At 46.0% G+C, this 13,861-nt stretch overlaps 1 protein-coding gene across 1 annotated transcript in view; it reads left to right on the forward strand.

The window, feature by feature from the left end:
- The window catches only part of LOC139264023 (pituitary adenylate cyclase-activating polypeptide type I receptor-like), a 157,638-nt gene that overhangs the window by 121,724 nt on the left and 22,053 nt on the right, over positions 1 to 13,861 (forward strand). Inside the window, exons 9-10 of the mRNA XM_070880126.1 lie at positions 8,234 to 8,303; positions 12,171 to 12,262. Coding sequence (XP_070736227.1) covers positions 8,234 to 8,303; positions 12,171 to 12,262 — 162 coding nt within the window. The remainder of the gene's footprint in view (positions 1 to 8,233; positions 8,304 to 12,170; positions 12,263 to 13,861) is intronic.

The following is a 13,861-nucleotide window of genomic DNA, read 5'->3' on the forward strand; positions in this document are numbered from 1 at the left end:
TGATTTAAAAGCAAATTTTAGAAAACCAGGGTAAAATATTCTGGGCCCCACACCCCCATGGCCTCCTCATTGCCTCACATGCAATGGGAGGCTTACTGGAAAACTGTGGGGGAGCGGGGTGGGTCATTGACTGCGGTTTCCCGACAACTGTTGGTTTCCTCAGCCGAGGACCCACACAGCTGTGCGGGATCCTGGGATAACAGGCCCATATGAAATTATTTTTGATAGCGTTGCACTGTGAAAAAGGCATATGGCTTTATACATATAAACAGAGTACAAAAGCAAGGGAGTTATGCTAAACCTTTATAGATCACTGGTTAACCTCCGCTGGAATATTGGGCCCAAGTTTCGGCATCTGGTGAAAACGGCGCACCTCCGAGACTTACGTGACCTGCCTGGGCTCGAAGGTGCGGCGGAGTATACTGCAGCAATTCTCTGGTCCTCCTGGACCGTGGCGTGGTGCAGCGTAGTCTCCCTGGGGCGGAGCAAGCCGATCGCAGCCTGCAGGGGGGCGGGGCTAGGGATCATGCCGCCTTGTCAGTGCCGGCAGCGTTGCGCAGGCGCGTTGGAGCATGCGCGCCTGCGTAATGGCTCGGGGGAGCGTGGGTACCGGGGGGGGGGCGGGGTACTGGGGGAAGTGGAGGGAGCGTGGGTAGCAGGGTGAGAACGTGGCAACAGGGATGGAGGGGGAGCGTGGGAAGGGATGGAGGGGGGAGCGTGGCAAGGGATGGAGGAGGGAGCGTGGCAAGGGATGGAGGGGGGAGCGTGGCAAGGGATGGAGGGGGAGCGTGAGAAGGGATGGAGGGGGAGCGTGGCAAGGGATGGAGGAGGGAGCGTGGCAAGGGATGGAGGGGGAGCGTGGCAAGGGATGGAGGGGGAGCGTGAGAAGGGATGGAGGGGGAGCGTGGCAAGGGATGGAGGAGGGAGCGTGGCAAGGGATGGAGGGGGAGCGTGGCAAGGGATGGAGGGGGAGCGTGAGAAGGGATGGCGGGGGAGCGTGGGAAGGGATGGAGGGGGAGCGTGGGAAGGGATGGAGAGGGGAGCGTGGCAAGGGATGGAGGAGGGAGCGTGGCAAGGGATGGAGGGGGAGCGTGGGAAGGGATGGAGGGGGGAGCGTGGCAAGGGATGGAGGGGGGAGCGTGGCAAGGGATGTTGGAGCGTGGGTTGGGGGGCACTCTAAATGATCGAAGGGCCAGAGGAGAGAGCAGGGATGCTTCCTTCCAGCCTCCCCCCCCGCCCCAACACACACCCCCCCCACACACCCCCTCCCCCACACACACACAGACACTCCACCCCTCACCGTCAGATACAGAGAGAGAGAGACACTACAGAGAGAGACACTGACAGAGACACCTTCCCTTCACATAAAGGTAGGACTTCTATTTTTTATTGCTTGATTGCTTATTACTTTGGCCTTGGTGCTTTAGGTGCAGGGTTCCTTCTATTTTTTATTAATTAATTGCTTATTACTTTTTGTGCTTCGTTTAGTGCTTGGTGCTTTAAATGTACTGCTTTGTTTAGTGCTTAGTGCTTTAAATGTACTTTGCTTCTTTAATGTTGTTGTGAAGGTGTTTATGGAAAATCCTCTAACTTCCCTTCCCCCACCCCCCCTGTTGTGATGTTGATGTGTCCTTTGTGTTTAATGCTTCACATTTGCTGTCTCTGGCTGTGCCTGCACTAAACTTAACTCGAGGTAAGGTTTTTCAGAACTTACAAAAGTGGACACTTACTCCATCCTAAGTTAGTTTGTAGTAAGTTTTCACTGCCGAAACTTGTAAAACAGGCCTGAGTGGCTGGACACACACCCTTTTGAAAAAAAAGTACCTTACCTAAAGCCAACCTAAACTAACTCACTAGAACTGGAGCAAACTAATATCCGAGAATTGCAATTTCTAACATACTCCAAACTAAACTAGTTGCTCCAAAAAACTAGGAGCAACTCCACCCGAAACTTGGGCCCATTGTGTCCAATTCTGGGCACCACTCTTTAAGAAGATGCCAAGGCCTTGGAGAGGAGATTTACCAGAATGGTACCAGGGGTGAGGGTTTAGAGAGGGACTGGAGAAGCTGGGATTGTTCTCCATCGAGCAGAGAAGGTTAAGGAGAGATTTAATAAAAGTGTTCAAAATTATGAAGGGTTTTGATAAAAGTAGATGGGGAGAATTTGTTTCCACTGGCAGGAGGGTAACCAGGGGACCCAGATTTAGGATTATTGACAAAGCACCTAGGAGGGAATAAGGAGAAAGCAGCGAGTTGTTATGATCGGGAGTGTGCTGGTGGAAGCAGCTTCAATAGTAGCTTTCAGAAGGGAATTGGATAAAGGTACGAATGTTTGGCTGAGAGTTAGTTGGGCCTGCAATTAAAGTATTTGCAATATTATAGTCAACTGCACCAAGGTAAAAAGTGGTTTCAATTTTCATGTAAATGGCAGTACCAGCCCTTCATTTTAATTTTGCTGGGAGGATGTTTCCCCTGGCTGGGGCGTCTAGAACTAGGGGTCACATTTGAGAATAAGGGGGCGGCCATTGAGGACTGAGTTGAGGAGGAATGTCTTCTCTCAGAGGGTGTTTCCTTTTTCTTCTTAATTTCTTCTCGGGATGTGGTTTGATGCCAACAAGGCCGCAGTTACTGCCCTCCCCCAGTTGCCATGGCAAGGTGGAGGTGGTACTAGGGCAGTTTGGGTAGGGAAGTGCAATCACTGAACTCATATTTGGACAATCTGTTGGGAGGATAATGTGATCCTTCCGGGTGGACCTTGTGATTTGTTCCGCCGTTCACCCCAAGAGATTAACTTTTCAACCGCAAGGTGAATTTATTTTATCATTGTATGCTATTGCTGTGGCTCAATGAGTAAAACCATCAGAACATAAGAAATAGGAGCATGAGTAGGCCATTCGGCCCCTCGAGCCTGCTCCGCCATTCAATAAGATCATGGCTGATCATCGACCTCAACGCCACCTTCCCGCACTATCCCCATATCCCTTGATTTCCTTAGTATCCAAAAAACTCTATCGCTCTCTGTCTTTGAATATACTCAACAACTGAACATCCACAGCCCTCTGAGGTAGAGAATTGCAAAGATTCACCACCCTCTGAGTGAAGAAATTTCTCTCTTATCATTCAAAAATCTGTCAATCTCCACCTTAAAAATATTCAATGACCCCGCCTCCATAGCTCTCTGGGGTAGAGAATTCCAAAGATTAACCACCCTCTGAGCGAAGACATTCCTCCTCATCTCAGTCCTCAATGGCCGACCCCTTATTCTGAGACTATGACCCCTGGTTGTAGACTCCCCAGCCAGACAAAACATCCTCCCAGAATCTACCCTGTCAGGCCCTTTAAGAATTTTGTATGTTTCAATGAGATCACCTCTTATTCTTCTAAACTCTAGGGAATATAGGCCTAGTCCCCTCAATCTCTCCTCATAGGTCAATCCATCCATCCCAGGAATCAGTCTGGTGAACCTTTATTGCACTCTTTCTAAGTTAAGTATATCCTTCCTTAGGTAAGAAGACCATAACTATACACAAAACTGTAGTAAGACTTCTTTTCGCTTATACTCCAATCGCTTTTTAATAAAGGCTAATATACTATTTGCTTTCCTAATTGCTTTCTGTAACTGCATGTTAACTTTCTCTGATTCGTGTACAATGACACCCAGGTCCATCTGAACACCAATATTTCCCAGTCTCTCCACATTTAACAAATATTCTGCTTTTCTATTTTTCCTACCGAAGTGGATAACTTTACACTTCTCCACATTATATCCCATCTGCCATGTTCTTGCCATGCACTTAACCTATCTATATCTCTTCACAGCCTCTGCGTCCTCCTCACAGCTTACTGTCCCACCTAAACTTGTATTATCAGCAAACTTGGATATATTACACTCGATCCCTTCATTTAATTCATTAATATAGATTGTAAGTAACTGAGGCCCAAGCACTGATCCCTGCGACACCCGACTAGTTAGAGCCTGCCAACTCAAAAATGATTTATTCCTACTCTCTGTTTTCTGTCCATTAACCAATCCTCAATCTATGCTAGTATATTATCCCCAATCCCATGAACCCTACTTTTGTTTAATAACCTCTTGTTTGGCATCTTATCAAACGCTTTTGGAAAATCCAAATATACTACACCCACTGGTTCCCCCTTATCTATCCTACTAGTTACAACCTCAAAAAAACTCCAACAGATTTATCAAACTTGATTTCTCTTTCATAAATACATATTGACTCTGCCCAATCATATTATGATTTTCTAAGTGCCCTGTTACCATATCCCTAATAATAGATCGTTGCATTTTTCCCACTATTGATGTCAGGCTAACTAGCCTACAGTTCCCTGTTTTCTCTCTCCCTCTTTTCTTGAATAGTGGGGTTACATTTGCTGCCTTCTAATCCTTGGGGACTGTTCTAGAATCTAGGGAATTCTGGAAGATTAATACCAGTGCATCCACTTTCTCTGCAGCTAACTCTTTTATAACCCTAGGATGTAGGCCATCAGGTTTTGTCGACTTTAAATACTATTAATCTCTCCAGTACAATTTCTTTACTATTACTAATTTCTTTTAAGTTCCTGAATCTCGTTAGACCCTTGGAGCTAGACTTTCCACTTCACATCACCCATCTAAGGCACATCTATGGCCCAAAATGGACCTCTATCGCCCATTTTGAGCAAAAAGTGGAAACTAGGCTCAAAATATCGCCGGAAAAATAGGCCCCTAAGTTTCCACTTTGATTGCTGAGATGATCGCCCAAATGATCGCCCACACAAGGCCCATCCCAAGTTTCAGCACTTAGCATGCACTTCGCTGGGCTGATGCAAGGCCCAAAAGAGTGCTCAAAAATAGTTGCTTTTTCAAGGCCTTAGAGAGAGAAATGAAGACTAAAGTGCCCCAGAATTGCTGTCTTACACTTGTTACATACATCTCTAATTTCATGATATATACTGCACCCGACACTACAACTACTCTTCGGGAGTGCAACAAAGGTTCACCAGATTGATTTCTGAGATGGGGGGATTGTCCTATGAGGAGAGATTGAGTAGACTAGACCTATATTCCCTGGAGTTTAGAAGAATGGGAGGAGATTTAATTGAAACATACAACATTCTTAAAAGGCTTGACAGAGTAGATGCAGGGAGGATGTTTTCCCTGGCTGGGGAGTCAGAATAAGGGATCGGCCATTTAGGACTGAGATGAGGAGAAATGTCTTCACTCAGAGGGTGGTGAATCTTTGGAATTCTCTACCCCAGAGAGCTGTGGAGGCTCAGTCATTGTCATATTCAAGACAGAGATCGATAGATTTTCGGACATTAAGGGAATCAAGGGACATGGGGATAGTACAGGAAACATAAGAACATAAGAACATAAGAAATTGGAGCAGGAGTAGGCCATACGGCCCTTGAGCCTGCTCCGCCATTCAATAAGATCATGGCTGATCTGATCATGGACTCAGCTCCATTTCCCCGCCCGCTCCCCATAATCCCTTATCCCTTATCATTTAAGAAACATAACATAGAAACATAGAAATTTACAGCGCAGAAGGAGGCCATCTCGGCCCATCGTGTCCGCACCGGCCGACAAAGAGCCACAATTTAGGGAGGAAAAATCTGGGAAAATTCCTCTCCGACCCATCCAGGTGATTGAAACTAGTCCAGGAGATCACCCTGGCCGTATTCTATTCCCTGCAGTACTTACCATTATATCTGCGCTGACCAACAAAAGGTCATCCAGTCGAATCCCAATTACCAGCTCTAGGTCCGTAACCCTGCAGCTTACAGTACTTTAAGTGCCCATCTCTTAAAAGTGGTGAGGGTTTCTGCATCCACCACTCTTCCAGGCAGTGAGTTTCAGATCCCCACAACCCTCTGTGTAAACAAGCCCCCCCTCCCTCTAAACCTTCCACCAGCCACCTTAAAACTATGCCCCCTCATAATAGCCCCCTCCACCAAAGGAAATAGACCCACTTTGTCCAGGCCCCTCAATATTTTGTACACTTCGATGAGGTCTCCTCCAAACCTCCTCTGTTCCAATGCGAACAAACCCAGCCTATCCAATCTGTCCTCATAACTAAGATTCTCCATTCCAAGCAGCAACCTAGTAAATCTCCTCTGCACCCTCTCTAGTGCAATCACGTCCTTCCTATAATACGGCGACCAGAACTGCACGCTGTACTCCAGCTGTGGCCTAACCAGTGTATTATACAATTTAAGCATAACCTCCCTGCTCTTATAGTCTATGCCTTGGCCAATAAAGGCAAGCATTCCGTATGCCTTCTTAACCACCTTATCCACCTGGCCTGCTACTTTCAGGGATCTGTGGACAAGCACTCCAAGGTCCCTTGTTCATCGACACTATGAAGTGGCCGACTGCTTAATGTGTATACGCTTTCCTTATTAGCCCTCCAAAAGTGCATCACCTCACACTTTTCTACTTCTGTCTTAAATTTATTCAATGTCCCAGCGGAAAGTGGATTTGAGGTAGAAGATCAGCCATGATCTTATTGAATGGTGGAGCAGGCTTGAGGCGCCGAACGGCCTATTCCTGCTCCTGTTTCTTATGTTCGAAGCAGTGTTTTTTGCCTCTTGTTGTTTCTTAGCTCCACGCAAACTAATTGTATTTCTTGATATTCTGAGCTAAGATCCATTCTCTCTACTGTCTTTATCCCATCCTTTATTAACATGCCCCCACCTTTTCCATTTTGCCTATCTCTTCTAAAATCAAGTATCCTGGAATGTTTAGTTCCAAAGTTTGGTCACTCTGCAACCACGTGTCCGCAATGGCTATTAGATCAAAGCCATTTTTTTCTATCCGTGTGATTGATTCAACCAATGAGAGCTTGATCTAGACAGAGCTATAAAAGTTCCAAGTTCGATCTCCGGTCTGTACTGAGTTCGCTGATTTCAGTCAGGGAACAATGGACATAATAAATAACGTTCAGCGCCTGTGAGTTAAGTAAAGGAAAATCATCCAAGGTTCCTACTTCTGTACCACTGCGGCACTTGTGTGGATGTCAGCTAGAGAGGGGATCGGGCTTGGGTGCAGTGTTCCTGCAGTCAAACAGCAATTTCTGTCAAGGCCGACCCATGAGACATAACCACGTTGGAAAGGGGCCAGGAGGAGCCTGGTGGAACTGGCCTCGGCAAGGAGTTTGCACGTTCACAAGTTCTTTGCTTCCCTCATAAAACTTTTTCCAAATCATATGCCATCAAACACTACAGTGAGTGAACTAAGGAGCTGTTTTCAGGGCTCCGTTATTGGACAGTAGTCAGTCGGAGGTGATTGTGGAGGACTCTCCCACCATCAACATACAGCAGCGCCACCTAAGAGTTGCCGATCCTCCAAGATTTCCCTGGGGTCTCCAGGAATTAAAGACTAATCCCCCAGACACTGCTCCGGGGAGTGATCCGGGGAATAAATCACAGGGGAGTTAAATAAAATTGTGTTTTTTAAAAGAAATTCTGTGAACACTTTGGATTTTAATACAGGTTGAACCTCCGTTATCCAGAACCCTCAGGACCTGGCTTGTTCAGGATAAGGGATTTTTCCAGACGACGGGTGGTCACGTTAAATTGGATGGTACATGTACTGAGCAAGGGAATATCGGTGCTGGCTGGCTTGGGGCTGGGAGTGCGGCAGAGAGACCATGGTCGGGGGTGCGGGGGGGGGGGGTGAATTGCGGGGTCAGGCCAGCGATTGCAGGAGTCGGCAGCGAGGAAGAACTTCAATTTGTTCATGTCAGAGCTCTGCGCATGCGCCACTCGTTAGCCGGTAATGGTTCTGGACGAGGGGTGGTTCCGGATTAGGGAGTTCTGGATAAGAGAGGTTCAACCTGTAATAAAAAAGATCTGAGATGGGGGGTGGGGGGGGGGTGGGGACGGAAGGACTGATAGTCAAAAATCATCCAATTGTGCAATGAAGAGTCTGTTCGATTTCTGATTGGCCGTAGGAAGGTGGAGCGCCGCGAAGACAGGCGTGTCGGGCGACCAATGACGGGAGTGTGGGGGCGGGGTGGTTGGAGGCAGAAGGTCATGTGATGAACCCTCCAGGACAGTGTCCAACCAGAGTTGGCGACCCAGCTACCACCGCACCAATACAATTTAATGAGTAAAATTGATGGAAAATTAAAGGATAATACAAGAGATGGAGCCCAGGAATGTCAATGATGAACAGCTTTCTGTATTAAGTAATTCCTTATTTTTTATAACCGTTTTGATTTCTTTCTAGATGTTGGGATGGCAATGAGAATCAATATATCTGGTGGATTATAAGAGGTGCTATATTACTTGAAGTCTTAGTAAGTAAAAACAATTCTGTTTTTGACCAAGTGAATGCTGTAAAATGAAATTCAAATATTCATTAAGTATTGTATTGACACTCCAGTGCAGTGCTGAGGGAGTGCTGCATTGTTGAAGGGGTCGTCTTTCAGATGAGACGTTAAATCGAGGCCCCGTTTTCCCTCTCAGCAGTGAAGTACTTTTGAAGTAGTCACTGTTGTAATGTAGGATAGCCGGCAGCCATATTGCGCACAGCAATGAACTTGGTTGAGGTAGAAATATTGGCCAGGACACCGGGGATAACTCCCCTGCTCTTCTTTTAAATACTGGCATGGGATCTTTTACATCCACTTGAGCGAGTCGGCGGGGCCTTGGTTTAATGCCTCGTCCAGAAGACGTCACCTCCGACAGTGCAGCGCTCCCTCAGTGCTGCACTGGAGTGTCAACCGAGATTTATATGCTCCGGTCTCTGGAGTGGGACTTGAACCTAAAGCTTTCTGACTCAGCGGTTACTTGGATGATGTGGCTTAAGAAGAGTCTGAAATATTGCGGGTTCTAAGTGGTCCATTGGAGAATGGGCTCAATGTGCTAAATGGTCTTATTTCTCGTTCTGTTCTTATGTTCTGAATCAGCGTGGTTGACAAGTACCAGGAACATAGCTCAAAGAAAAGAAACTAGGAATAAGAGGGGAAAAATTTAAATGATTTCGCTCCAAGGCCATGGAGATTTGGACTAGGAAAGGTGCAAGAATTTTTGCTAAAAGATAACAAAACATCCAGAGACTATAATAAAACGTACCAAAGCAAAATACTGCGGATGCTGGAATCTGGAATATAATTCTCCACTGCATTCCCACTCTGACCTCTCTGTCCTCGGTCTCTTACACTGTTCCAATGAAGCTCAATGCAAGTGCGAGTAACATCATCTCATGTTTCGTTTAGGCACTTTACAGCCTTCTGGACTCAACATCGAGTTCAAAAATTTCGGAGCGTAACCGCTGCCAATCTTTGGCTCCCTTCCCCCACACCCCCCCCCCGCCCGCGACCCCCCCAGAGCCTGTTTCTTTTTTTCTCCTTGTCTCTAATGGCAGCTGGTCATTATCCCATCATTCACACATTATCTTGACTAATGTTTTCCTAACTCCTGGCATTAGCATTTGAATTTGGGCCATCATCCCTTTTGACTCACTAATCTCTCTTGTAAGAACATAAGAACATAAGAAATAAGAGCAGGAGCAGGCCATACGGCCCCTCAAGCCTGCTCCGCCATTTAATATGATCTTGGCTGATCCGATCATGGACTCAGCTCCACTTTCCTGCCCACTCCCCATAACCCCTTATTCCCTTATCGGTTAAGAAACTGTCTATCTTTGTCTTAAATTTATCAATGTCCCAGCTTCCACAGCTCTCTGAGGCAGCGAATTCCACAGATCCACAACCCTCTGAGAGAAGAAATTTCTCCTCATCTCTGTTTTAAATGTGCGGCCCCTTATTCTAAGATTATGCCCCCTAGTTCTAGTTTCCCCCATCAGTGGAAACATCCTCTCTGCATCCACCTTGTCAAGCCCCCTCATAATCTTATACGTTTCGATAAGATCACCTCTCAATCTTCTGAATTCCAATGAGTAGAGGCCCAACCTACTCAAACTTTCCTCAAAAGTCAACCCCCTCATCTCTGGAATCAACCTAGTGAACCTTCTCTGAACTGCCTCCAAAGCAAGTATATCCTTTTGTAAATATGGAAACCAAAACTGCACACAGTATTCCAGGTGTAGCCTCACCAATACCCTGTATAACTGTAGCAAGACTTCCCTGCTTTTATACTCCATTCCGTTTGCAATAAAGTCCAAGATTCCATTGGCCTTCCTGATCACTTGCTGTACCTGCATACTAATCTTTTGTGTTTCATGCACAAGTACCCCCAGGTCCCGCTGTACTGCAGCACTTTGCAATCTTTCACTATTTAAATAATAACTTGCTCTTTCATTTTATTCTGCCAAAGTGCATGACCTCACACTTTCCAACATTATACTCTATCTGCCAAATTTTTGCCCACTCATTTAGCCTGTCTATGTCCTTTTGCAGATTTTTTGTGTCCTCCTCATGCATTGGTTTTCCTCCCATCTTTGTATCGTCAGCAAACTTGGCTACGTTACACTCGGTCCCTTCTTCCAAGTCGTTAATATAGATTGTAAATGGGGTCCCAGCACTGATCCCTGCAGCACCCCACTAGTTACTGGTTGTCAACCACAGAATGAACCATTTATCCCGAATCTCTGATTTCTGTTCGTTAGCCAATTCTCTATCCATGCTAATATATTACCCCAAATCCCGTGAACGTTTATCTTGTGCAGTAAACTTTTACGTGGCACCTTGTCAAATGTCTTCTGGAAGTCCAAATACACCACATCCACTGGTTCCCCTTTATCCACCCTGTTCATTACATCCTCAAAGAATTCCAGCAAATTTGTCAAACATGACTTCCCCTTCATAAATCCATGCTGTCTCTGCCTGCTTTTGCTTTTCCAAATGTCCTGCTACTGCTTCTTTAAAAATAGACTCCCACATTTTCACATTGTCTTCCAACCTATCACAGAGCTTCCTTTTTGTTCTTTTTCCCCCTCCCCCTTTCAGTGCTTGTTAAGAATCTGTTCTTTCCAAACACTCGCCAGTTCTGACGCAGGGTCGTCGACCCGAAACATTAATTCAGCTTCCTCTCCACAGATGCTGCCTGACCTGCTGAGATTTCAATAATAAAAAGTAGTCCGCATAGATTTCTAAAAGAAAGGTCATGTTTTACCAACTTCATTGAATTCTTTGAAGAAGTAACAGAAAGAGGAGACAAGGGCAATGCAGTGGATGTGTAACTTGGACAGGTTAGGTGAGTGGGCAAATGCATGGCAGATGCAGTTTAATGTGGATAAATGTGAAGTTATTCACTTTGGTGGCAAAAACAGGAATGCAGAATATTATTTGAATGGTGACAGATTAGTAAAAGGGGAGGTGCAACGAGTCATTGAAAGTTGGCATGCAGGTACAGCAGTCGGTGAAGAAGGAAAATTGCATGTTGGCCTTCATAGCGAGAGGATTTGAGTATAGGAGCAAGGAGGTCTTGTTGTGGTTGTACAGGGCCTTGGTGAGACCACACCTTGAGTATTGTGTGCAGTTTTGGTCCCCTAATCTGAGGAAGGTCATTCTTGCTATTGAGGGAGTGCAGCGAAAGTTCACCAGACTGATTCTCGGGATGGCAGGACTGACATATGAGGAGAGACTGGATCGACTGGGCTTATATTCACTGGAATTTAGAAGAATGAGAGGGGATCTCATAGAAACATATAAAATTCTGACGGGATTGGACAGGTTAGATGCAGGAAGAATGTTCTCGATGTTGGGGAAGTCCAGAACCAGGGGTCACAGTCGAAGGATAAGGGGTAAGCCATTTAGGACCAAGATGAGGAGAAACTTCTTCACTCAGAGAATTGTGAACCTGTGGAATTCTCTACCACAGAAAGTTGTTGAGGTGAGTTCGTTAGATATATTCAAAAGGGAGTTAGATGTGGCTCTTATGGCTAAAGGGATCAATGGGTATGGAGAGAAAGCAGGAAAGGGGTACTGAAGTTGCATGATCAGCCATGATCATATTGAATGGTGGTGCAGGCTCGAAGGGCCGAATTGTCTGCTCCTGCACCTATTTTCTATGTTTCTATAGACTTTCAGTGGGCCATAGAGTGGAATTGACTGGAGTAAACTCTAATTGCTTTTATAAGTCAAATTCAGATGCGAAGAGTTTCCTTGGTCCACTAGCTAATGTAAAATTAAAATCTGTAAATGTTTGATGACAGAGGGTTCGAATTAATAGATTGTTCTGTTTTTATATTTATTGCAAAGGTCAACTTCCTGATATTTCTCAACGTCATCCGTATTCTGATGCAGAAACTGAGGTCACCAGATGTAGGAGGGAAATCCTCTACCCATTTCTCGTAAGTAACTATTTACAACAACATGGCAGATCGATGTTGAGTGTAAACTACGAATTTGGTCGATCAGTGAAAATGATAAACGTATACTTTCCTCGTGTTGAGGTGTTAATACAGTTTCCTGCATGAATCCTTACAGAAACATTGCCCCTTAGAATAAAATATGGCACTATCTTACATCGCAAAAAAAGAAAGGCCCGAACACTGATAAAATATCGGGATGCAGAGGACAGATCTGAAGGATGTATCACCTTGGCTCAGTTGGTATCGCTCTTCATGGCAAACGAGCTCAAGGTGGGCAGAGGAAATGCTACAAGGACACCCTCAAAGCCTCCCCGATAAAGTGCAACATCTCCACTGACACCTGGGAGTCCCTGGCCAAAGACCACCCTAAGTGGAGGAAGCACATCCGGGAGGGCGCTGAGCACCTTGAGTCTCATCGCCGAGAGCACGCAGAAATCAAGCGCAGGCAGCGGAAGGAGCGTGCGGCAAACCAGTCCCACCCACCCCTTCCCTCAACGACTATCTGTCCCACCTGTGACAGGGACTGTGGTTCCCGTATTGGACTGTTCAGCCACCTAAGGACTCATTTTAAGAGTGGAAGCAAGTCTTCCTCGATTCCGAGGGACTGCCTATGATAATACTTCTGGTTCAAACCATTCTGAGTTCTGGTCACATCAGGAGTTTGATAGCATAATCAGGACTGATAATCCAGAGATCGTGAGTTCAGATCCCAACAACAATAGCAACTTGTACTTATATAGCACCTTTAACATAGTAAAACATCACAGGGCTCTTCACAGCAGTGTTAAAAGCCAAAATAGATAAATTTGACACCGAACCGCATAAGGAGAAATTAGGGCAGGTGACCAAAAGCTTGTTTAAAGAGGTAGGTTTTAAGGAGCGTCTTAAAGGAGGAAAGAGAGGTAGAGAGGCAGAGAGGTTTAAGCAGGAAATTCCAGAGCTTGGGACCCAGGCAACGGAAGGCACGGCCATCAATGGTTGAGCAGTTATAATCAGGGATGCTCAAGAGAGCAGAATTTGAGGAGCGCAGACATCTCGTGGGGTTATGAGGCTGAAAGAGATTACAGAGATAGGGAGGGGGCGAGGCCATGGAGGGATTTGTAAACAAGGATGAGAATTTTGAAATCAAGGCGTTGCTTAACCGGGAGCCAATGTTGGTCAGCGAGACAGGGGTGATGGGTGAGCGGGATTTGGCAGTTTGAGAATTTAGTTAAAAAACATAGTGACCACGAAGCTGTTGGATTGTCGTAAAAAACCAACTGGCTCACTAATGCCCTTCAGAGAAGGAAATCTGCCGTCCTTATCCCGGTCTGGCCTAGTTATACATGACTCCAGTCCCACACCAATGTGATTGACTGGCCTCAGAAGTGCAAGCCATTCAGTTACCACCACCTTCTCAGGGCAACGAGGGATGGGCATTAAATGCTGGCTTTGCCAGCGTCGCCCACATGCCGAGAATGAATGGCACATCAGTACAGTGCGGGAGTGAGGGAATACCGCACTGTCAGAGTTACTGTCCTTCGGTGGTCATTCACCTCACCGATGTTTGTAGGATCTTGTTTTGCGAATGCATAAGAA

This window comes from Pristiophorus japonicus, chromosome 5, assembly GCF_044704955.1.
Source record: "Pristiophorus japonicus isolate sPriJap1 chromosome 5, sPriJap1.hap1, whole genome shotgun sequence".
NCBI classification, from domain to species: Eukaryota; Metazoa; Chordata; class Chondrichthyes; family Pristiophoridae; genus Pristiophorus; species Pristiophorus japonicus.